Genomic DNA, 25,828 nt, shown 5'->3' on the forward strand with positions numbered 1-25,828 from the left:
TTAAAGGCCTTATGCAAAGCCTAGGATTATGGAACATGGCTGATTGTGTTGATGATTTACTATTTGTAAGAAATAAGGTTTCCTTTGAAGACGCTGTGAATTTGAACCTCCTGCAAGTTCTGAAATGCTGAAGGAGCCTGCAGTGTGATGTGGGGCACAACATCACAGGGATGGGCGGTGTCTCACGCCATTACAACACCTAAACTCCAGGGAGAGATTTGGGTGTAGTGTCTAACCTATCAGTTCCAGCTGTCTTCCTGAAGCTACCTAATGCTTGCTGTGTTCTGACCCTAATTCTCCCCAGCTGCTCCCTCCCCCTCCTCACTATGTTTCTAATGCCCACTGAAGTGTCATTAAAAGTTGGGGCAGATCCTGGGAGGCCAGAAAGTTATTTATCTGTATTTTACATTTAATTCTACTTCAACTTCTAAGGATTGAGTGGGACAGCTATTCTTGCTCTACTTTCCTTAGCCTTTAAAAAAAAATCATGCAGTTGGAATTTCCTATAAATGAGACACCTGCTTATTGTAGTTTAAACCTATTTTGTTTACTGACCTGAGAGAAAGACCCAGAGAGCTTGCCATGTCGTCCTGACCTTTTTACATCTGTTGGTTCTATTATAACAAATCTCTCTGTGTTGAACAGACCTGGATTCAACATGAGCCAAATTATGTCTCCAAATAAAGCGTAAAAGAGAGAGAAATGGTTACACTAAGCGTCAAAGTTGCAGGTAGGAAGGCTCACCCAACCCCTGCAGGGTGGGAAGTACCATCTTAGAATAGACCAAGTGTGCTCTAGGGCAGCATGAAGGATCACAGAGGGGTCCTTGGGCTCCCATGTTCCTCAGCCAGAAACTCCAAATCCTCACCTCATGCTCAACGGCACTCAATGAATCCTAGAAGCCGCCTCCCTCAATGCTGGGCTCTTCCTTTTCCTACAAGATGTGCTTCCCTTAAACAACATTCTGCTCCTACGCTGATACTAAATGAGGCTAGACGCTGGATTAGTGAACCCTGGGGATATAATGGTTGTCTGTGTCATTGGAAGCCTGCAACCCAGACATCTTACTTCTCTTCTCTTACTTCTCTTCCAAAAACCTAGGTATCAGAGATACTATTTAAAACAAGTTGGCAGGGACTCTTCATTCAGAACAACAACAACAACAAAATGCTGGAGAATGGCAGCCTCATGGGACTTGACAGTCAAGCAAGGAGTCCCTGTGCCCAGGTTTCAGCTGATACCTTAGAGACAATGTTGTCTGATGAAGCATTTCCGCCAGCTACTACCTATGTCTCCATCCCGCTTCCCGGTCTCTCTCACCCCATTCTACCCAGGCCATCTACAAAGGACTGGAATACTTGTTATTCCATTTTATTTATTTATTTTTTTGTCTTCTGTTTTTCCCAAACAGTATTTTAAATGAATAAGAGACACAGATAATGGCAAAGCCACGGGAGCAGTTCAAGGGCTTAGAACTAGCTGGTTAGCAATTTACCGTCGGTTATGCTACTTAGAAAAGATCCTCTAACTGGCCAGAGTTTCTAGTTTCCTCATTTGGAACTTCTATAAAACACAAAGAAATTCCTGCTTAGAAATGAATTTCAACTAAAGGGGAAGAACATACATTTAACAGGTACAGCTCAATTATTTTCCCAAGTGATACTGATGTTTTGTTAGCTCTCATAGAAATAATATACTCCATTTACATTAATACTTATGCAAACCACGAGTAATCTAATCAGTGTCTTCACAAATATACAGATTCTGAGTGATTGTCAGGGAAAACGGGCACTCCCAAATGCAAACATTTTCCTTACTGCTGACACAAATCTGGAGAGTTTCTCAGTGACTGCTACAGGCTGAGAGACTACAGGCACTGCGGCAGGGGCATGCGGTCCTCTAACAGGGAAAGCTGAGGCTGTGGGATGAAAGACCACCTCACACACACCCTAGAGATGCTGCACTGTGATTTCTGTTTCCATCCCTCCACTCTCATCCCCCAGGGTTTCTCCTGAACCTCAGCATTTTTTCTTTGTTTAGATCACTGGCATCCTTGACTCTAGATTGTTCCAATAGCTCACCAGGCAAACCACGGCCTGCGGGTCTCTCTGCTTCATGAACATAAGTCCTTGGTGAATGCCAGAATTCATGTGTTGGAAGAAAAAACCCTGAATTGGTAAAATTTATTTCAGCCGTCTTCACTGGGCACCCTATAGGCCCCAGAGAGGCTATGATTACAACCTGGTCTCTCTCATTTGCATCTTCTACGCCCACAGGGCTCTGTCCTTGATTCGATCCCCTCTACCCTTTGACCCTTTCCACTTCCCGTTCTACTCATTACTTTTACTACCGCCCTCAGAGCAAACACAATTCCCAAGTGTTACGGGGCTTAAGCAAAACACTGAGCACATCGGGTTGCGATGCTGGAGTATTTATGGAGCCCACTGGCTCTTTGATTAGCTCAAGCCACAAAATAAACCGAGGGAATAGGGTGACACTAACCTCGATTATTTTATCCTTTAACTTGTAATTCTGCTGGAGGTAAAGACCACAATTCAGGTAATAAAACCTTTGGCAGAGTATTGCCTCATAAAGGCAACAATATTCTTGGGGAAATGAAAGCTGGCAGGAAGTCAGGGGATGATGGATTCCGCTCTCCCAAACACAGAGCAACTGCTAGCAGAGAGCCGTCTTGACATTGGCCTCACCATGTGCCGTGATGCCGACTGTGAAATTGCACACATGGAAATAGGGTTTGGCATCAACACTTGTAACCGCTTTAGGCATAGGTTAAACATTAGGTTTTATATTTATCTATACAGGGGTTTTGTTCTTTACAAGGTTAGAAGTGCTATGTAAAGTCCAGTATTTATCACGTTTCCTTGATAAGATCAATTGGTGACCCTATCATATAAAGCATAGAGAATTGGTATTATTAACACCGAATTTGGTAGCTTAATTTTAGGCTTCCATGCTTTTGGAGCCAGCATCTATGGGACATAGTTTTCTTATCTGAAGAGGCGTTCTGAACGCTCCTCTTACAGTAATGGATTTGCTCATTTCCAAGGGCCCTGGGAAGTCATTGGTAAGCATTCTTCAGCTTCCTCCTCAAGGGCTACAGGGAGTTTGATGATGAGGAGAGAACCTGAAGTGTGTATTTCCTACAACATAGAAGTCCCTAATGCCAGAATCAACAGAAAGAAAGGGCCACGTACTCTTAGTGTCCTCTAACAGACTCTGCTCCACGGCTAAGCCACTAAAACAGGATGACAAATCCGTTATGGGTCCCGGGGGCAGCTGTGAGAGGGGAACCCATCAACATTCAATTTCATGGTAGCCACACTGAGAGAGAGAGAGAACTCTGTTTCCCAGTGAAAGAACGCACCCAGATATTGCAGGTTCTGTATTAAAGAATTTCCAACAGCATATTTCTAATTATATATTAAGACCTTTCTGTTAAGCAATTCATGACATTGTAAATAATTCCTTTAAATTATTTGGATCGATTTGTAATTCAGAGGAGAGCTTCACAGTGGTGTTATGAAGTCAGAATCTCCTACTTCTAAGCACAGGTTCATACCCACTACTGTCGTTCTCTCTGTAAATGTCACCCCCAACTCTTCACTGAGATTAGATTTAAAAAAAATCTATTATGAACAATCTTAAGAATCTCTTATCCAAAAAAGCCTGTAACACAAACCAAACACAGAAGGAACAGAAAGAGGTAATACCACTGTTTTATATCCATCACTTGATTTTTGTCTGAACACGTGACCAGCAGTCTTTGGTTATTGCGATACATATATACTCATATACACACACATATATTTAAAGGCATCTATTTTACAACACGGAATGGCGACATATCAAATGTTTACATTCTGTGCTAACACATATCCCTTCTTGCGAAGGAAACATATCATATTACAGAAATAAATCATGGAGAGTAACATGCAACATCCAAGGGGGGGGGAGGAAAATGGGGTGGGGTAAGACGGGAGGGGCGGGAGGAGGAACACAACAACGCCAAAGAACAAAAAGTGTCATTGACCTGATTTGTCAGAGCTGTCGCCTGTGACTGGCCTGGCGGAGCAGCTGGGATTAGCCTTTGCGCTGTCCTTGGAAGAAACCATTTTGGGTTTATTTTTCGTTGCCTCTAGTGCTTTGACCTTCTTGGCATGTTTACTTCCTTTGTAGTGGGCCTCGGCCTGGCTCTACAAAGGAGAACAAATCAGGCTCATTTTTTTGCTACTTACAAACACCACGATGGATGAGCATGCAGGAAAAAATACAGTCAAAAAATACAGTCTTAGGCGCCACAGACATTGAGAAGGCAGTGTTGACTACATCTCTGGCATTTTTCTACGAGGTTTCAACATCGCAAACCTTGCTCCATAATGGAGGTTATGAGAAGTCTTTGAGAACCTAGAAGTTCCGTGAATGGACCACAGGATCAGGACAGGAGATTGGTTGGCAGGGCCCTCCCACCTCTGCTCATGCCAGGAAGATTGCTTTCTCAAGATCTGGTTGGCAGCATTTGCATCGAGTACCCTATTCACACCCGCAGGCATGAACTTCCACAATCACTGCACCTTAGCAAAAAGCCTGTCTGCTCTGTGCCTGGTTCCGGGGGTCCCTGTTCTGAGATCAAGCAGAGCGACCGGGCAGCATGGAAACAGATGCTGCTGAATGAAGATGGCACTACGTTTTGGAGACATCTACATGCACTTAGTATGCCATCTTGGATGGTTCCAGGGCCAATTATAGCTCGTGCCACAAGGGAGGTAAGGACGATCCTTGATCTCAGATGTGATTGATTCTCACTTCAAAGCTCTCGTACATAAAACATATGTAACACTGTGACTTCAATACTAGATCAAAGGAAGGAGAAAGTGAGACAAGAGACAACACCAAATTACAACAAACCTAGAAGACAGTTAGTGAATTTACTGACATTTGGAAAGTTACCTTCCATCTAAACAAGGTCATTTGGCATCTTGTTTACTGTACACATGAAAAAAAATAACTAAGTTCATTTGAATTTTATTCTGCAGACTGGAAAATAAAAACATGCACATAGTAAAAAGAAGACAAGACATAGTGAGTATAATGGCTTAGTTATAAAGTGGCATTCAGGATTTGTATGTATATAAATTTTATGTATATAAGATGGGGCTTTATTAGATTTTTAAGCTAATAATTTCTCTTAAAACAGTTTCCGTTAGAATCCACGTGTGCCTAAAGATGATCAAGGCGAGCAAAGCTTCATAGGTCCATGAAGAAACAGATGGAATGCAGATCCACTCATGAGGAAGTGGGCAAACGTAGCAAAGCTATGGGGGACGCAGAACCGAACCAAAGGGAGCGGCAAGGAAGAGTCTTGATAGAGACTTTCTAAAATGGGCAACTTTGGATTGAAGATTTGAAGGAAGAGTTACACATGAATTGGTAGAGGAAAGTGCATCGGTGGGAGAATTTTAGACAGGGAAAGCATTGGTGCTGGAGAGCCAGAGGTGTGGATACGGCTGGAGGGGTGGTCACGCGGGCCACTTGGTAGACTACCTACACTGGGAGGCCCATAAGAGCCAGGTGTGCTGCCTTGTGGAGCAGGATATCACAGAGATGAAATTCTCCAGCAGATGCAAAATACTATCGATCTCAAGGGAGGAGGATTTCTGCAACAGCTATTTATTATATTTATTGACTGCATATGAGGAAAGGACAATAAGCAAGGACGCATGGAGAATATGGGCTTATCTGGGGGAGTAGAATCATGAGTGGGGAATATGATTGTAACACAAATGTTCTGATCATAACGATAGTCCAAGTTCCTGGAAACGCTAGTCCTTATCAGTCCTGTACTCAGTTGCTTAAGGGGAGCCAACCAGTTTCCTGGTCATGACTCAATGTAGAGTGTTCTTCCAAAATGCCACACTTGCCTACGCCACCTTAAGCTGTGGAGTGTGTGTGTGTTTGTGTGTGTGTGTGTGTGTGTGTGTACAGGAATGTTTCCCAACACACAACTCCACTGTCTTCAGCGATTCAGCGCGCTTGTTTCTGTGGAGCTGCAGATGGAGACATCACCTCAATGCTCCATCACTTGTATACTAGCACGGGGGGAAAAGCCTAGCTCTGCTGAATGCGGAAATGAGGAGATGGAGCTAGGCGTTCTTGCTGGGCGCGACAGCCGCCGAATCTGAAGAAACCATGCGACAAGCTGAACATCCTATCTGTATGTTTGATGTCCCACTGAAGCGGGAACTCAGTGGGTTTTCAGAGCTCTTTGGCATCACTCTGCCCCCCCCCACGGGCTAAGAAATGAATGTGAAGCATAGAATGCCTTGGTCGAAGTATAATCTAAGGAAGGATTTGTTTTGCTTTACAATAAAAAACACACCTGTGACTTCCTGTGTGTATGACCTTGGTCACCCAGGGCCTGTGCTAACTGGAGTACCGCTTTTCTCAGCACACTCTCATAGTTATACTTTTAGCTCTTCACAGACTGACCATTGCTCTTGCTTAACATGTTCAGAGGTTTCTCATGGTCTTTGCAAACGTGAAAAAGAACAATCCAGGGTAAAAGAAAAGGCATTACAGACTTTCATGTATTAGCCAAGAAAAGCAAAATCAAATGTAGTTGGTTAGTTCTAGCCAGTTTCAGCTGCCAACTTGACAGGGCTCAGAGTTATCCTCTGAGGGAGTCTCAACTGGGGGATTGCCTTGATCAGACAGGCCTGTAAGCATATCTATGGAGCATTTTCTGGACTGAGCATTGACATAGGGGGCCCAGTCCATTGTGGGTAGTACCATCCCTAGGCGGGAGCTCTAGTCTGTAGAGTAAAGACAGCTGAACAGAAGGTCGGGAGGGAGCCAGCAAGCAGAGTTCCTGACTGGTTCCCACTTTAGATCCTGCCCTGACTTCCCTCAATCTTGGATTAGGACTCAAGAGTGCCATCTGAAAGAATTCCTTTTGTTCCCTCTAAGTTGCTCTCGGTCACAGTGTTCACCACAGCCACGGAAGGCACGCTAAAACAACAGCTATGAACTAGGAGAATAAATGAACATAAAAACCTGGATAATGGAAGGAACAGCGACAACTAATATTTCTGAGCACTGTTCGGGGAGCGTGCACACTGCACGGAGTAGCTCACGTGATCCTCGTGGGAGCCTGTGCGAGGCTGCATTATCAGTCAGCGCCTGGCAAATAAGAAACTATATATACCAGAGGCAGATAACTCATCAACAGTCCCAGAGGGTGTTGAGGAAGGCGAAGTGCTTAGATGTATATCTCCATTTAATTATATACCCACACATATCTCTGTATGCCTACACTGTATCTACATTATAATTTTGTGAGCATTGAAGCGTTACAAGGCAGTACACTGCTTTAAACAACACAGGAAAGGATGAGACCTTAACACCACTGAAATTCCTATGAATAGGAATAGCCACCTAATTTTGGAGGAAGGTAACACATTAGGTCCAGTCCTATTAATAAATAGCTAAGAAAGCCCTGAAGTCCTACTTTTTAGTTATATACGAATTTCTACAAGGCAGTAGGATAACTCCCCCCACCCTTTAAATTTTTAGAGAGTCTCATGTAGCCAAGGCTAGTTTCCAACTCACTGAGCAGCTGAGGCTGGCCTTGAACTCCTGACTCCCCTGCCTCTACTTCCTAAGTGCTAGGATTATGACAGGTGGCACCAAGCAGGTTCCAAGGAGACTTTTTCAAGGCCTCATCTCTTCAAGTGGACTGAGCAGTTTAGGGTTATTTAGTGCCCTTTGGCTCAAGAACACGATTCTCTAAATATAACTTCCAAGTACAAGATGAACACAGTGTGATTTCCTCATTACTATTTCCTGGCACCGGGGCAGAAAGTTAACAGTGTCAGTTAGCACTCGAGATAAAGATCCAGCTAAGTGATACCTCGCTGCATGTCAGGAGAGAAAGGGCCCTCCACAATGTGACCCACTTTCCCTCTGAGTTTGGGGCACGGGGAAGGAGGCTTTGAGGGTCCTCTGCTCCCACTGACAGGTGCTTGGGGCAAGTGAAGTGGCCAATTTCGCAACAGGGAGAGTGGCAAGCACCCCTCCGTCTTCCTTGGCACCCTTCGACTTCCCTCTGGCGTTCTTGGTCCATGGCAGTTTGCTATCCTCGGTGCTTTATCTGAGGCGGTGTCAACAGCTTCTGCCTCCCGGGCACATCTTCAAGTGAAAGCGAGACAGCGAGACTCTGCTAAATAGCGACAACACTGACCCTGCTTCATTAGCAAGGAGGCACCTGCCCTGAGGGGTGAAAGAGGCCAGGACTGGAGCCAGGTGACACCACAATCAAGCTCAGTCAACAATGGACTTGCTTGGCCAGGCTGACTGCCATTGCAGCCCGGTGACGGATGGGCAGGAGAGGGCTGTCTGGTGCAAATGTCTTCAAAAGAGCTGCTGTAATCCCATGGGGCCGTGAGCCATGCTTGGGGATGTGGCTTGGCACTGAGGCACACGCTTTGTTGCCCAGGGCCCTGGGTTTGAGTCTGAGCACTGGAAAGGAGGAGGAAGAAGTAAGTCCTGACGAAGAACTGGCAAATGGAAAGGGTGGCTGGAATGACCATCCTGACCTCCACCTGGCAAGTGATGGGAATCTAGGCTTATATTTTAGGGGCCACTTCTGTCGCTCCCAGAGCACCCACTGTCCACTGGTAAAATAGCTTTCACAGGAAATGATATCCAGGATGCATTTTCTTCCAGCAATCCCCTTTGGTTCTAGGTCCCTTTGATTGCCCAAATCCTCAACATTTCTTAGAACCTCATTGGCCCAAATAAAAAGAGAAAATGACATAGACAAGGTTTTAATTTAAAACTATAAATGTAACCAGGTAGTCCCAGTGAGCCATTTTCAAAGCTATTGTGCTCTCACCTCTGGGTTTCACCTGAGTTGGAATTCCTGCCTCAGGGAGGGGTCTTCAATCTCCCATCATGACGCCACATTGTGTTCAGTGTGCAAGGAAAGGCTTGCAGAGTGGCAGGGAGTGCCCAACGCTTTACTTACAGAACTGATCTTTTTGTGGTTTAAAAAACTAACTGTTTAAAAAACTGTTTCCTTGATTAAAGAAAATATCTAATCTGAACTACAGCATCTCTTTCTCCGCTACCTTAGGACTCAAGGTGTTCAGCAATGTCAAGCGGGAAGCAAAGGCTAGTTAACGTCAGACAAGATGGCGGTGTTCAGCGTGGTATGGCTGTAGAGAGTGGTCAGTAAATTTCAAACAAGCCACCACAAATTTTAAACAAAACATCCAAATGATTAAAATCCTAAGTAAAACATATGTCCAGCAAACCATCATAAATAAGCTGATAAATTGGATTGTTCTAAAGACAATATGGCACGTGCCATCCATTGGACAGTGTGACACTGGGAAAATGAAAGACCACACCGCCCCTTCGCTTTACCACACATCCCAAAGATCAGTAGGTGAAGAAAAGATACACACAGACGGACAGACAGACAGACATAGACACACAAATCAGAATCCAAAATACAAGGTAAAATAATAACCCAAAGCAAGAGGGTGAAAAACAGCAGGGACAGAGTGTCTAGGAACTGCAGGAGTCAGAGAACAGAAAGAAGACATCTCTTCAGATTGTAGGGGATCAAGAAAGCTCCTCAAAAGAGGACACGGAGGTTGGGCCCAGTTTCTGGGGTGGACTCTGAGGCGGTGGGGCACAGCAGGGGGCACTTTGGGGCAAAGAGAACAGCGTGTGCTGGACGGCCTGTCCTTTGAGCTATAGTGTTTCCTGGCATGTGTGCTTTTAGCTTCTCTAGAACACACCAACCCAGAGAAAACGACAGAGGAATGTTGCTGAACTGTGCTGCCTTAAAAATCATGTCCCTTGTAGAACGGGAACCATTACAGAGCCTTTCGACTGCCCAGCAAATGCTCTATTAATGAGTGTTTGGATAGAAAGTGATTGTGGCTGACATTAGATGCTGCTTTCACGTTACAGATTTTATCCTGTGTGCTAGACTGTAATTCTGCATCATCGCTAAACCACTACGATAATTATCTGAGATAAAATCATGACAGTTTGGAATCTACCAACACATTAAGAAACAAATTAAAAATTACCAAATCGAAGCTAATTACTTGAGTTTTTTCCTTATCACAAAGTTAAGTTTCTTTTCATACTATTTACCAGTAAAAAATTTTTTTGGATGTACTTTTGCATTGACAAGATTGGATATTTCCAGAGAAAGGGTCACAATATAAAAAACCCTAAGGGGGGCTGGAGAGATGGTTCAGCGGTTAAGAACATTGCCTGCTCTTCCAAAGGTCCTGAGTTCAATTTCCAGCAACCACATGGTGGCTCACACCCATCTGTAATGAGGCCTGGTGCTCTCTTCTGGACTGCAGAAAGAATACTGTATACATAAAAAATAAGAAAAGAAGAAATCCTAAGAGACCCCCAAGAGAAAGTTTGACTCAACCCAAAGGTCACTAGTCAACCTTGCTTCTGATACTGGCCATTTTGAAGCCTGCAGTATCAGCAATGACCTATGACTGGCTTTGGTATGGACCATATTCAATCCTCACTGACTGGGAATATATTGGAAACAAAACGTCCAGACAAAATTATGACCATTCTGAGCTTTTCAGTTTAAAGAGACTCAATGTCTTTGCTCATGTCTAAGATCTACCTACCTAGAGAGAAACAATTCTGATTTCTATAGTCTGCCCAGTGCCTTGACACCGACTAACTCCAGGGGGCACCACTCCCATACACTTTATCACGGATGCCACCCTCCAGGCTACGGGTAGCAAGCAGGCCAGCTTCTGGGCGTGGCACTCTACGTATATGGCTGTCTAGTGTAGAGAACGCCCCACAACTCCAAATCTTTCTGCATCACTAAAGGGAGAAGCAGTGGCTCTCCAGGAGGAACACGATGTGCACTCTAGACTGTTAATTCTCTTTGGGCCCAATTTAAATTCCATCAAATACTAGAGACAGAAGTAGGGTTCTCGGGTCACAGCTGCTTCTGAGTGCCACTGTTTGATACTGCAGCTTGACATAGACGTCCTTCCCCTTTATACACTTCAATGGGGCAAATTAACCCATTTCTTAAAAATGCTGAGATCTTTAGGGCACTTCAAAGTAATTCTTCTCCCAATACATCCTATTATTCCCCGGAGAGCCTTGCTGCCAGTGCTTCTGCCGGGTTCCACACGGTGCTGCACATAAGCACAGCGACAGGCTACAGGTGATGTGTTAGAAGGACTGCCGGGTTCCACACGGTGCTGCACATAAGCACAGCGACAGGCTACAGGTGATGTGTTAGAAGGACTGCCGGGTTCCACACGGTGCTGCACATAAGCACAGCGACTGGCTAGAGGTGATGTGTTAGAAGGACGTGCAGCCTGACTGCATCATCAGCTGGACTGTGGTGATGGGTGGAGGGCGCTCTCCTTAAAAAGAAGCACGGGGGCTTCTCCTGCAGTTTCAAGTGAACCAAACTGTCATTTCCCCCGGTTCTAGGCTTCACTTGAGTCGTTTGAAGGTGGGTTATTAATTTTGGATGATTCCCAGCAATCTTGGCTTCCTCCCCATTAGGGATCCAACTGCACACTGCGCTGCCAGTTTAGGGTTGATGAGGGCTGGCATCAGGCATCAGGCGCAGTTATTTGGGAGTGCCTGCATTAAATGAGATCTGCCTGCAGGTCCTTTGATTTGCTCAGTACTGTCCGTCCCCTCTCCTAGTTCCTCATTTCACTTCAAATTAGGCCTTGATTAAAACTTACATCCCAAGCAAAACAAAAACAAACAAACAAAATACCAACCTAAGTTTATCATATGCACATGCTAAGGTCAAAGTCAACCCGGGTGGTTCCTTTCTTAATTCTGTTTGTAAACAATGAAAGTCATATGATTGCGTTTTTGAAAACTTCCCCCTTTCACCAATCAAATGGGAGGATGCCTATGTGACTTCCTCAACACAGGCTCTTGGCGTCACAGCTCCGTCAGATGCCATTACAGTCTACTTGGGACTCTAGCAAGGAGTGTCTGAGATGCGCCATCTTTAAAACAACAACAGGACTGCTTACTCTGCATTTGACTGCAGTTTTGCAGTTTTTGAGAAATGCTTATGTTGTCTTCTGGGCACCTGAATGCAGAAAGCATGGAAACAAACACCTTGTGTGTAAGTGAGTTCCTAATAAGGACCCGTTGGTTGAACTGGGAGAAGATGAAGCAATAAACCCGGGAGGGGTGTGTTCTGCATGCTTAAATCAAAGGGGAATGGATGCTTAACTCCCCAGGGATGCACTCAACAAGCTACACTCTCTAAATGATTATACCCAGCCCAGGAAGGAAAGTGCTTTGTACACTCACATTGACTAAAATATGACATAATAAGTAAAAAAGAGACATTTTTACAACTAAAGAAATACCTAATTCCCTTTAAAATTATGCAGACAGGGATTGAACCCCTTAGAACATTTTATGAATCATGTAGATTTTGTTGTGTGTTTTTATGACACAAGAGAAAATATTATGGATTTGTCAATGATTACTCAATATCTTTGAATCATTTATTTTGGGGTTTCCCCACAGTATTTAAAAGTGGAAGGGATCCACTTTCCTCGAGTTGATTTCACATTTTATGCAAACCTGGGAGCTGTTAGTGCCTTCTCCGGTGCTGTGAGATAGAAGGATATTCCTGCCATTGGGTCGACTTGCTTTACCTGCTTGGCTGGCGTGTTTGTGTGTTTTCAGTGGGACGCCCTTGGGACCCTGCACCTAACCAACCCAAGCCTTCTCAGTTGCCTGTAAATTAGGCTCTCAGACTTTCACATGTTTACTTTGAATCAGTTCAAGAAAGCATTACGCTTATTTCCTCTTCCATATTAGAGACGTTGACAGGAGCGACACCAAGTAAGTCTAAGATGAGAGCCTGCACTGTGTCCCCTCATAGTCCGCGGATGATAGCTCACGGCTGGCGACAGAGGCAGAGCAGCTCTGAGGGCGCAATGCTTAGAGCATGGGCCGACACATGGCCCCAGGAGCATTTTAGATGCTCATTATTGGTTCGAGAATCTGTTTTACAGCCATTTAAAAATTCATATTTCAAAGTGACAAATTAAGGACTAAGCCCCAGCATAATGTTCTAAGTCAGTGTAAATAAAATATTGAAGCTCTGAAGAACAATACACTAAACTCTCAGAATCGATGACTACACCTAAGGGGGAATCATGAAACAACACAGCCAACTTTGCCATGAGAACTGCGTCTTCACATAAAAGCATCAGATTAAACCTCATGTTTTCATTCTAAATATTTGCAGCCTTCGTGATGCATAAGAGCTTCATCTACTCGAGGCAAAACAGGAATAAAAATGTCTGTAGTTTTGATTCACCTATAGAATCTGAACTATTTTAATCAGCAAATGCTAGTGGACCCCTCTTTCTGATTCTGTATGATAGTTCCTAAAAGTTCTCCTGGGCCCAGCAAGATGACTCAGTCGGGAAAGGAACTTGCCGTCATGACCTGAGTTTGATCCCTGGAACTCATACAGTGGAAGTAGAGAACCAACTCACATACATGTTCTACTGATCAATAAGTTATAACAAAGGTCGTTCACATGTAATGTGGTAAGATCAATGCGAATTAATTTAATTGAACATCTGCTTGAATGTCTGTTGGGGAATAATATTTTAAAGTGTGTTGCTTCGTTTAGGCTGTATTTGTTTAACTCTGTGAAGCTGTGAGTCTTTGCCTGCCTAAAACACCTGATGGTCTAATAAAGAGCTGAATGGCCAATAGCAAGGCAGGAGCAAGGATAGTGGGGCCGGCAGGCAGAGAGTATAACTAGAAGGAGAAATGAAGAAGAAGAGGAGCAAGAGAATTAGGTGAGGCTATCAGGGGCCGGCCACCCAGCTACACAGCATGCCACGGAGACAGAAGTAAAGAAAGGGATACAGAAACGGAGAAAGATAAAAGCCCAGAGGCAAAAGGTGGTTGGGTTAATTTAAGAAAAACTGGCAAGAAACAAGCCAAGCTAAGGCCGGGCATTCCTAACTAAGAATAAGACTCTGTGTGTGATTTATCGGGGAGCTGTGTGGTGGCGCCCTCAAAAAGCCCAAAGAGTAAAACATCACACAACAGCGATCTCTCTCTCTACATTGACACAAGAAAGGAAACTCTACAATCGGAAAGTTAGCACTGGGAGTTCATTCCATTTATTCAGGCCACAAACATCCATTGGACGCCTACTGTTTCCCAGGCACCGTTCTAGGTGCTGAAACACATGGATTATGGAAACTTGCATTCTAATGTGGAATTGTAGGATAGAAACAGTGGAGTCCTAGACGTGTAGAATATTCGGGGTGTTAAGTGATAAATGACACATTCTCTGAATACGTTTTACCATCCTGTGAAAACAGGAAGAAGTGGGTAGCACAGTGGCGGTATGACGTGCCATTCTAGGCACCAAGGACACTCCACGGAAGGGAATTTGCACAGAGACTTGAGTGAACTGGACAAGCTAGGGATCTAGAAGTGTTTCTGACATAGAGGGCAGTTGCTGGCACATCCTTTCTTGCTCGGTCATCAAATACTCCCTATCCTTATCCCGTCCTCAGTTTTTCCCAAATCTTTCCAGTCTACTCTCTGCCCAATTCCACCCATATTACAGCATACAAAACCACCTGTACCCCAGATTCTGGATGCCCATTCTGAATGGCAAAGCATCTTAAACAGAAATTCAAAACTAATTACTGACATTGCTGTTTCCTGCTCTGAACTACCTAGTCACCCCCGTTTCCTATCAACAGCATCTATCTAAACACTTAACTAGTCATATTGGCAATCCGCAAGTTCTTCTCCCTACTTCTGGTTTCTGTTAGGTCCTCTCTGTTTTGCTCTGAGAAACCGAGAGTGTGGCTGCAGCCTAAGTAAAATCCAGTTCGTCTTCTTTTCTGCAGCTTGGAAAGTTAGTGCTGCGTCTGTTCTTAGTTAATCCCTGTCTTTCCTTCAGAACCTAGCTAGACCCCCTTCCCGAAGACGCCTTCTGAGAGCCCCATGAGGTCGAATACTAACTTTGGATTCTCCCAAAGTGAAGTTCACCCAGTGCTTGTTCTGTTCCCCTTCCTGACTCTGTATGATGCCTTCCAAAAGTCCTCCCCCATTTCAAATCTACTGATGAATTCATACGACCATTTGATTAATTCTGCCTTCTTCCACCAGACCACAGCCTCCGTTACGAATCATGCCTGTGAGATGCTTGTTCTTTACTGTGCACTTTAATGTGTTCTTCACTTAACACATTACCTAAAACACAGTAGCTGTCTGATAAATACTCATCACCTGGATGGGTGTGGGAATGAATATCTAATTGTTACTTCGCAATACGGCTCAAGTAAGGATAGAAGGATGGGAAAGACAAAGGCAGGGAAAGCAACAAGAACTAATAGCAACGATGTATAGTAATGGTGGGTGGGGAAGTCTTTCAGGAGGAAATGAAGATTTTGTCTGGACAGCTCTCTAGGCTGCTCCTGGGATACATTCCCAGGAGAGTCGACCATTGCTAATTGAGGAAGGTGGCTGGAGTGGAGACAACTATTTGGGAACTGGATGACCAGGTGATGGATGCTGTATCCCAGGAGAGTCGACCATTGCTAATTGAGGAAGGTGGCTGGAGTGGAGACAACTATTTGGGAACTGGATGACCCGGTGATGGATGCATCTTTGGAGATAGATGAGGTTCCCGAGGAATTGAGAAGGGAGGGAAGGAAATCTATTTGAGAAAAGAATCTCAAGAAAACAGTTACGGACAGCGGGGAGAAAATTTTTCCAATGAAAGAGAAGACACTTAAGTCAGTCATGCGGGAGGATGTCCATCAGTCAGGACAGAGGAAGGGTCACCAGGATAGAGAGACGGACCAGAGAAGAGGACAGAACAGAGGGCAAAAGCCCAAGAGAAAAGAATTTAAGACTCCAACTCTCCAGGAACCACCGAAGTCTTTACAAATGTGGCGGCACCTGAGTGTCAAAGCACTTTCCTGCAATTTCAAATAAGCCTTATTAAATAACTGGGGAATGATAGACTCTGAGGTCATCTTGTCCTAGAAGGAAGCTGGCAACTCTGCACCAGAGGCAGCGTGCTAGCGGTGTTTGTGTAAATAAAGGACTGATAGCTGCCTCTGAAGATACTAGAGCACCGTGGCCCCATCTCTTCTAAGAGTCCAAGAACACCACCAGAAAGGAAACAGAGTATCCAGAGAGGCTGTAAACACAAAGGCTACAACACATCCTCCTGAACTCAAAAGCAAAAACTCCAGACACACAGCGCCTAGTATCCTTTGCCGCACCAGGCACAGCGCTAAGCTAAGGGCTTTCTGTGCAGACCTTCAGTTCACCTCACACGCCACGGGAAGTGAGTATGATGGATTGGAACTTACGAAAACTCTGCACACTTCCTACTGTTCAACCACCATATCAGAAATGGAAGACCTTGGATTCCAACAAACAATAAAAAGAAGAGGCCTTTTTACCAGTGCATTGCAGATCAATGAAGGAAGCCCCAAGCCTAGGTTCAAACAGCCCTCACAGAGGATTCGAAACTAGATGGACCCTCCCCTTTGCTGTAAGGCTAGAAGATGTCCTGGAATGAAAACAAGTTTGGAAGAGAGCCTTTAAGACAGCGGTTCTCAACCTGTGGGTCGCAACCCCCGGGAGGTGAGTATCACATATTAGATAGCTCGCATAGTCGATATTTACATTATGATTCATAACAGTAGCAAAACTACAGTATGAAATAACAACAAAATAATTTTATGATTTGGAGCTGTTACCAAAGGGTCACAGCATTGGGAAGGTTGAGAAACACTGTTTTAAGGTCATGTTAAGGTCATTTTTTTACCACACAGCATGGCTTTCCTAACTCTGCCAGGATCCCTTTAGTACCATTCCCATGCACTGAGCTGGGCCCCAGAGAGAAGGCAGTGGGCAGAACAGAACAGATCCAGTCTCTGTCCTGTCATTTTCAATGGGGAGGGAAGGGCAGACAATTCTATAAATATATATTTCCAAATTGTGACACATTTAATAAAGCTAGTGGGGCGGGGCTAAATTAGCCTATCAAATATTGAAAAATTACTGTGAGAAAGAAATATTTAAAGTGAGACTGAAAGATGAGTAAGAATTAGTTCTAAAGTTAGAGGGGCCGAGGGCAGGGGTATGTGGCATATTTAGGGAAGCCAAAGTCACTGTGGCTGGAATAGGGAAGCAACAAGGGCCAGAGGCAAGAGCTGGGCTAGACACTGGCCCAGCTGGCCAGGGATCTGAACGTTCAGGGTGTGAGTTAGGTGACATTATCTTGTTTAAACAAATTGTTTAACAAAATAAGTAACAAAATTACTAGTTTTCTTTAAAAGAGAGAATGGCACAAGATATTTCTAATGACTATGAACTGGAAAATTTCAGTAGTGAGGGCAGGGCAGTGTAAAGACTAGAACATTTATTTAAGGAGATGTTGTTAGCGGGGAGGGGGCAGGGAGGAAAAAGATGAAGCAATTTGTTAAAATCATGTAAGAGTCCCTGAAATGACACCGCTGCCTGTATTTCAAAGCATTAAGTGCACACGTGGGCTCAAGCAGCCGTCTCTGCTGGTCAGCAGTTTTCACGCTCCCATCCCTCCGTGAGACTCCCGTGCACTAATCTCTGAAGCGAGAACTTGAAACAAACAAAAGTACAGTTCATACATATCTGAGTTACCAGAGATCCAGTTAATACCATGCAAATTAATAAGAATTTATCACATTTGTAAAAATGGATATTCATGTAAATGATAATTATTCAATGTGTAAATCTGTAGCAAGCTTGCTGGAAAGGGATGTCAAATATTCACGTTTTTAAATTTTTCTATCTTTTTTTTTATTTTACATCTGTAAACTCAGTAATCCTACTGTGGCATTTTGTAAATGTGGAGATCTATCATTTCCCCGTGACTTAGAGATATTAATGAATACTCCGTTCTCTGACCATCTGTGCAAATGTATAGACAGAATGACAAAATGTGACTGCTGGTTATTTTTAATTTAAAAATATGTGTGGGGCATTTTGTTGGCTTAAACCATTTCATACGGCAAACTCTTAACAAATTATTAATGGTTCCTTCAGAAGCCGTCTTTTCTAGTCCCCCCAAACGGCACAAGGGAAGCTCAACAGAACCGGATGGCGTCAAATGCCACAGCACCACACAGAAGGGTTCCGTGTCTCCCATGAGATGGGATGATATCTCTTTCCAGAGCAAAGCTGCAGCCATCGGCTTGAGCTCAGCTAACAGACAGTGTAAGGAAGTTTTCTCAGAGTACTTAGCAGAAGGACCACAGATGGAAAGGAAACCATCTCGGTACTCCGCATCACTCATACGACATGAAAGGGGTGTAAAGCAGAACCAGAATTCATCCCTACAGAATGAGCATAGTCTCCATGGATGCACTGAAGGCAGGGCCCCGGGTGCCCTCAGAGGAAAGGGTTTGCAGGATCTGTAGATAACTTACACAGGAAAACTGGCTAAAACCAGCCCGCTTTGCATTTTCACTAAGGCTGGCGATTGGGGGGGAGGTTGCTATTTAACCCATTTTATGTGTATGTAAATCTTGCCTGAGTATGTCTGCGTATCATGTGTGTGGCCGATGCCTTGGGAGGTCAGAGATGACATTGGGCACCTCATGCATGGTTGTGAGCCACCATGTGGGTGCTGGAAACCAAGCCCTGGTCTTCTGCAAGAGTAACAAGGGCTCCTAGCTGCTGAGCCATCTCTCCAGCCCGCACGCTGGAAATCAGAAACCACACTAATAAAATGCCCTTCCTTGGCAATGCTCTTTTGTTGTTGGTCTAAGTCAGTGGTTCTCAACCTTCCTAATGCTGTGACCCTTTAATGCAGTTCCTCATGTTGTGGTGACCCCAACCATAAAGTGATTTCATTGCTACTTCATAACTGTAATTTTGCTACTGTTATGAACCATTATGCAAATATCTGATATACAAGATGGTCTTAGGTGTCCCCTGGGAACGGGTCATTTGACCCCCAGCTTGAGAACCACTGTCCTAAATTCTAGTAACTGCTGTGGTTACTCTTATGCTTATACTGGGATGAGATTCAAGGTCTGGGGCATGTTTAACAGGTATTCTACCATTGAGTTGTGCGACCCAGTACATTTTCATCATGATTGTGTTTGTGTAGGTATGTATGTGTGCATAAAATGAGCACCTTTCTGCTACTTATATTTTACTACATGGAAATGAATACAGAGAACTTATCATTCTAAATGCAACTCCCAATCCACACTGACTGCACAACATGCAATCTTTCTGAGTAAATTCCTCATGAGAAGTCACACAAAGTCATTTCAGAAGACATTCAACTTTACAAGCTTCTCCTATTGTGGCATTGCTACAGTTGATCTGACAGGAACACATGACACCACAGGGCCTTTAAAGGCAAAGACACAAATCTTGAAGCATTTTAATTTTTTAAATTTGTGTGTCCACTTGGAATTTCTGTTTTCAGGGTTTATTTTCTCAAGAATGTGTCCTTGTGATTAAAAAGCACATGCCATTGACTTTTTCCTCTATTTCTTCTGTCTTATTTTAAATTGTAATTAATTTTTGTTACACTTATGAGAAAGACAGTGCCAAGCATGTGGTACATTACATTTTTGTGGTTGTTGTTGAAATACCCAACTCCTACATTACACTGGCAACACTACAAACAATCCGCAATAAGTATCAGGCCTCTCGTCAATAGTGTAACACAATTATTATTCACTAGCACTAAGCCAAACCCCCCTTTTACAGTTCTGATTTGTAATGTTAATGATGAAATTACATGAAAATTAAGTTACACTGAAATCCATGCACTGAGGTTAAAAACTGCACATCAGTGAAAATGCGGGCAGTGTGGACAGCTGCTTCCCAGCATCCTTGGCAACTTCCTTCCTTGACATTTCCTAGACTTGGGAAAAGGGGATCATGTGATATGTTCCTAACTTTCTGGTTTAAAAAAATGTTGACAGTTTTTTATTTGCATAGAGTGAATTCTAGTGATTTCTACCTCTCATCCAGGTCAACTCTCTCTTCTCCAGGTGCAACCTTTGCCCCTTAAATAAGTCTAATTCTGCTTCTATGTCCTCCTGTGTGTGACCACTGTTAGATCTATGAACACACACATTTCAGCCAGATACAAACACAAATTATGAGCACTGATTCATATTCTCAAAACCCAGATTTGATGGTGATAGTGTAAAGAATTCCTCAGAGTCCTTGACTGAGGACTCCAGAGGCCAGTCATCTAAGCAGTTTAAGCAGTGAACACATATGTTTTCCATGTGCCCTAGAGCATAGAACTAAGGTGTGTTTGTGTGTGTGTGTGTGTGTGTGTGTGTGAGAGAGAGAGAGAGAGAGAGAGAGAGAGAGAGAGAGAGCGGTGGAATAGAGTGGTTTTGTTCACTTGCTTTTAGATTCGCACGAGAATGATTCAGCTCAATTGAACTTGCCTAGTATGAGACCCTGGGTTTAAATCGCCACCATTATCACTGAGAAAAGAAAAAGAAGAAAAGAATGAAGAAGAGGAAGGGGGAGGAAGAAGAGAAAAGAAAAAAGCCAAAAAGTTTAGGAAAGTTGAAATAATAATCCCTAAAAGCAATTAAGGACTAGAGCATGGCATCACGTTGATAAAAGATGTGGAACATTGGCCCCATGAGAAGACAGATCAGTTACCCGTAACTGGTTTCAGATACGAAAATACAAAATACCCTGCATAATTCTGGGAGGCCATGGATTCCCTGTTGCTTATCCGAAGTCCATGAGGACCACTTATGTAATGAGACCTATTTGGCTTTTGTTATTGCTGCTGTTTTATTTGTTTTGTGAAACAGGGTTTCACTAAGGAGTCTGGCTAGCTTGGTCTCTCTAAGGAATACCAGGCTAGCCTCAGAATCACAGAGATCCACCTACTTCTGCCTCCTGAGTGGGAGAACAAAAGGCAGGAGCCACAGTTGCCGTCACCAAGCTTGGCGGAGCCCTGCCTGTTTTAGCTAGTGAATTTCGTAGTTCTCATTTTCTTTTGCTCAAATCCTGACCGCTCTCAAGGCTTTCCTTTCCTTACCACTTGTGTGCGATTACAGAGAAAAGGTACGGAGAGAGTTCGTGTAGCGCCAGGCAGGGAGGTGGCGCCATCAAAGAGCTTCCTGCTGAGATTGTTCTAGCCACAGGTTCTGTCTCTCCTGAATTATGCTGCAGCTAGCAAAACACGGTTCAGCAGCCTTTTTGTCTATCCCATTCTCTCTCTCTTCCTCTCTCTCCTCTCTCTCCCTCTTTCTCTCTTCCTCCTTTCCCCAGGTAGATAACCAAGTCCCTGAGGAAATTGCTTAGGCCTTCCTTCTGATGCAGGATTGTCCTCGTCATTTTGTTGTTGTTTGTTTTTATCTGCTCCTCTCTCCTCCAAGAGCTCACTCTCAGACACACTGTTCACACGTTCATTTCGCCAGCAGAGTCTTGGTATTTTCGAGATTGGTGGAAGCAGGCCATGGATGCTCAGGTTCCTACAGCCTTACAGCCACCCTGCCAAGCCATCAGATTTAAGTCTGTGGGCCTGCAGTACAAAAACTCTCCTATTTATTCAAGTTGCTGCCTGAGAGGCAAAATTAGCTAAAATGTCTCTCTGTTGCACAGTGTTCCAAACTGTTTTAAGTTACCCCAATTATTCAAGTAGTGGGGCATACGAACTTCCAACCATTTTTCTTTTCCTGTTTTGGTCATACATAAATCATACTTTCCATTTCTTGTTGTGAAAATGGTGAAAATTCTAGTCAACTGCCTAACAAAACACACGAACAGGAGCTATGGGAAACCAAATGCTTCCTAAAACAAAGCCCAGAAATCCACTTTACACCAGCTGCTAATCACACTGAGCCTACAGGTGCTCAGCCCAGAGTTTCTGCCTTTAATTATATATTGAATGAAGGTGTAGCTGAAATCTCAAGCCACAAAAGTCAAGTGAAACCTTTCCTCATTGTTAACAATTTTAGAATCAGTCTTTACTGAGGAAATCCATATTCAAGGAACAGGTAAAACCCTCTTAGCCATCTTTCCTACATCCCAAGAGGCAGGAAAACTTTTAGGTGAAGAATAATCAACAACGCAATGACTTGAAAATCTGTAAAGGGGTTGGAAAGAGAAAGCTTTGTATTAGAAGGGTTCTTAGCAGGAGAGTTTTAGAACCGAGAAGTTAAGTACCGCTAGCGTTCTTCAGCACTGTAGCTAACACCTGGTCAGCCAACCACGTGCTGGAGATGGACCAACGCTAGCTGAGTTAGACATAATGGTGGTTTTCTCTCAAGAATGGACCTTGGCTGGGTGTTGGCGCTCTCAGTCTAACGTCCACATTTACATATCGGACACCATCCACTTAGGCTCACCATACCATGCCGCCCACGGCTAGAAACAAATGAGAGCTAGCGCTCCATGCCACGCGGGGCATCTCTGTGTCTAAAGAAGAGTCAAAAAACTGCTGAGTCATATACACCATGAGATCTCCTCGCCAGCGCAATCTAGGACCTGATCAGTCTCTCTAACTTGTTATGCTCACTTCAAAAAACAAAACAAAACAAAACTGGTCTTTCTAACCTAGTCTTTTCTTGTTCCTGGTGGTAAATTTAGAGGGTGTGTGTGTGTGTGTGTGTGTGTGTGTGTTGTGCACTTACTCCTGTGTTCATGTTTGCAGTTATGCATGAGCTGCACACGAATGGAGCAGAGGTCATCATGTATGATCCTGCTCCACTGATCTTCATCTTGTTTGTTTGTTTGTTTAGAGACAGGGTCACTCACTGAACTCGAACCATGTTTCAGCTAAGCTGATGACCAATGAGCTCCAGGCATCTACCTGCCCCAGGACCCGGCACTGAGGTCACTGACTGACAGGTGTCAAACTCCGGTCCTCCGCCTGTGTGACAGGTACTTTACCAGAGAAAGCCATGTCCCCAGTCCTGTAGCACCCGTGAGCCTAAAGTCAATCCTACACACTCCACATATCTACTTAAAATAGAAGGAAATGCTGAGGACTGAGCATTACTGTACAGCGCTACCGTGGAAGGAATGTTTGAAAGAATTTAATGAGTAACTACTATGTGCCTCGAAAAGCTGACTGAACTTTTAAGAGCTTGTTTAATGGTAGCCATTGGAGGAAACTTTTAGCACCCCGTGTCCCTGTTCCGTGTAATCACGCTATATTTCTGTCATGTGGGAGCAAAAATTGTTGATCATTCTGTCAGCTCTGTCTGAGAAACAGAGAATTACCTTCTCAGGCTCTGGAGATTTATGCTTTTAATTACCTCCTATCTGCTTCGCTACCCTCCAAACCTAAGGATCAATATAAATAGTCTTATTTATGGGAAAAAATGTAAAATGTTTGACAAAAGCCGGCTATCACTTTGCAGGTTTTCATTGGAACCTATCGACTCCTTCTATTTTCGGCACCACACCTTTGTTCTCGACAGAACTGGTTGGGGGGTTTCAAACTTACAATATTAATTTTTCTAATAATTCGTATGGCTTAATAGTAGATGTAAATTTTACACTAAGCATGGAAGTTCCTGGATCAGCAATACGCGCACTGTCCCTGGGGCAGCTCTGTATTTAATTATCCGCTGCAGAGTTCAGCTCAAGTCCAACCTTCTCCAACCCACCATAGCCTCACGCTTCAGCGAGGGGCAACGTTCACGACTCTTTTTGATGTTTGTTTTTTCACTAGGACTAAACTAACTAAACCATGTTAGCACGTGCAAAAATCTAATAGACCAGGCAGCAGCGCTCTCAAACACGTACAACTTATCCACGAATGTTCCTCGTGTTCGTGAGGGATTGGTTCCAGAAGCTTCCTGAGTGCCCAGATCTGTGATTGCTGAAGTTTCTTATGTAGGATGACATGGCATTTGCATATAACTGCCTGTATTCTTTTCAATCACCTCTAGAGTATCAATAAAACCATTAAAATATAAGTGCTATGTAACAGTTCTTATGCTATACTGTTTCGGGAAGAAAGTCAAGGAAAATGGTCTGTGTTTTCAGTACAGATACATACAAGACTTTTGAGGGGGGAGGAGTGTCGGAACCATACTTGTAAGTGTAGAAGGTTTTATATTTACATTATATTTTATATATTTAATAATCATATTATTATTATTTATAAAATTATTATGAAATTATATAAATGAAAACCTAGAGAAGTAGCTACCTATCCCAAGATATTTCAAGAACAATAGAGTAGATGTGCATAGGTGGTTGACAGTGGTTAGATGCATATTTTTGAGGTAGGCACCAGTCCGCCTTAAATCATGTATAGAAGTTGGCTGGATTCATGTGACAGCGACCTTATGCTGGGGAGAGTCAAATAGTAGAAGATGAATTTTCTGAAATGAAAGCAAAGAGTCTGGTTAAGGGGGAAAAAGGCTTAATAAAAACATTACCAGTGTTGAAGAAAGACAGGGGAAGCAGTGCATTTGCTACTCTATCGTGTCGGGAGGGAGAAAAGAGGAAAAGGAAGAAGCACTAAGGATAAGAAAAAGGTTACGTGGAAAATGAAGGAAGTAGAAATGGAAAGGCTTGGAAGAGAACACAGGGAAGAACAAGGAACGACATATTTTAGAGATAAAAGATAGTTCAAGGAAGTCATCAGCAAATCTAGAGTTCCCTGGACTACTAAATGGTGCCGAAGTTTCAGAAAATCCTTGCAGCTGACTTCCTGCGCTAGTTCTGCGGAAAGGGACGTTTCCTAAGGCAACACCTTACAAGGTTCCAGGTTCTTGGGTGATGATTTCCTAGGAAGGGCAGCTGCTGCTGGGACTTGGTGTCACAGGGCAGCTGGCAGAGAGGGACAGTCAGGTCTGGTGGCTAAGCACCGGGGAGTCCACAAACAGCGTGTGGGAAGAAAATCTGCGTGGGACCCAAAGTTGTGGCATGATAGCCAACCTCATGGCTGCAGAGGATGCTGCTTAGTGGGCTGGAGAGAATGCCAGCGCCTCTAGCAGACACAGTGGAAAGGCTTCTTAAATGTCACATGGTGGATGAAGTTTGTTTACAAAAAGGTGGGAGAATTTGCACTGTGAGATTTTTTAACTGCTAAAGAAATCAGGAGGTCAGAATGAGACTTAGAACAGAGCAGGGAGGTGGGAACAGGCAGAAAGGCCAGAGAGGACAATCCGGGCGAAAAGGCTGCAGAAAGATGACACAGGTGTACAATGAGGGTGCCAGGGCTCGCAGAAGTACCAATTGCCTGCTAACTGCAGTCCTGGGAATTGCTGCTGGTCTCTGAATGACTGCGATTTTCAAAATTTTCAGAGGTTTATAGTCAAGAATAAGAGTGAGGTCACCCTAAAAAATGTTCACACAAATGGTTGGTCACCCTGTCATTTTCTCTTCGAAGCAACCTTTACTTTCCTGCCCGTCCATAATATTCTGGGTCAATCAATGAAATGGGATGAGGTCATCTCTTTATATCCCCAGATAGGAAGGCACAAAGCACAGTAAGAAGGACAGAAGGCTGAAATCCAGAGACACCAGCTAAACCATAACCCAGACAGGACGCTGTCACAAAACTCACCAATCTACAAATGCCTTAAAGTAAGACAAAATGAAGAGAATGTGGTCTATGGTGGGATTCATAACACTGTGAATTTTGCAAGTTTAGCCCCATGCTAGTAATGAAAGCAGCGGCATTAGCATCAGGGATACTATCGCATGCTTTATAGTTTGTAGCTTTAATGATGCATTCCAACACTTC

At 43.8% G+C, this 25,828-nt stretch overlaps 1 protein-coding gene across 7 annotated transcripts in view; it reads right to left on the bottom strand.

Annotated features, from left to right (window-relative positions):
- Znf385b (zinc finger protein 385B) overlaps window positions 1–25,828 on the bottom strand; it is a 394,076-nt gene that overhangs the window by 40,675 nt on the left and 327,573 nt on the right. For all 7 annotated transcript variants that reach the window (XM_085680921.2, XM_085680926.2, XM_048425958.3 and 4 more), the window contains one exon: window positions 4,052–4,214. In XM_085680921.2, coding sequence (XP_085537047.1) covers window positions 4,052–4,214 — 163 coding nt within the window. The remainder of the gene's footprint in view (window positions 1–4,051; window positions 4,215–25,828) is intronic.

The sequence above is a fragment of the Myodes glareolus genome, chromosome 21 (genome assembly GCF_982192425.1).
Source record: "Myodes glareolus chromosome 21, mMyoGla1.1, whole genome shotgun sequence".
Classification (NCBI taxonomy): Eukaryota; Metazoa; Chordata; class Mammalia; order Rodentia; family Cricetidae; genus Myodes; species Myodes glareolus.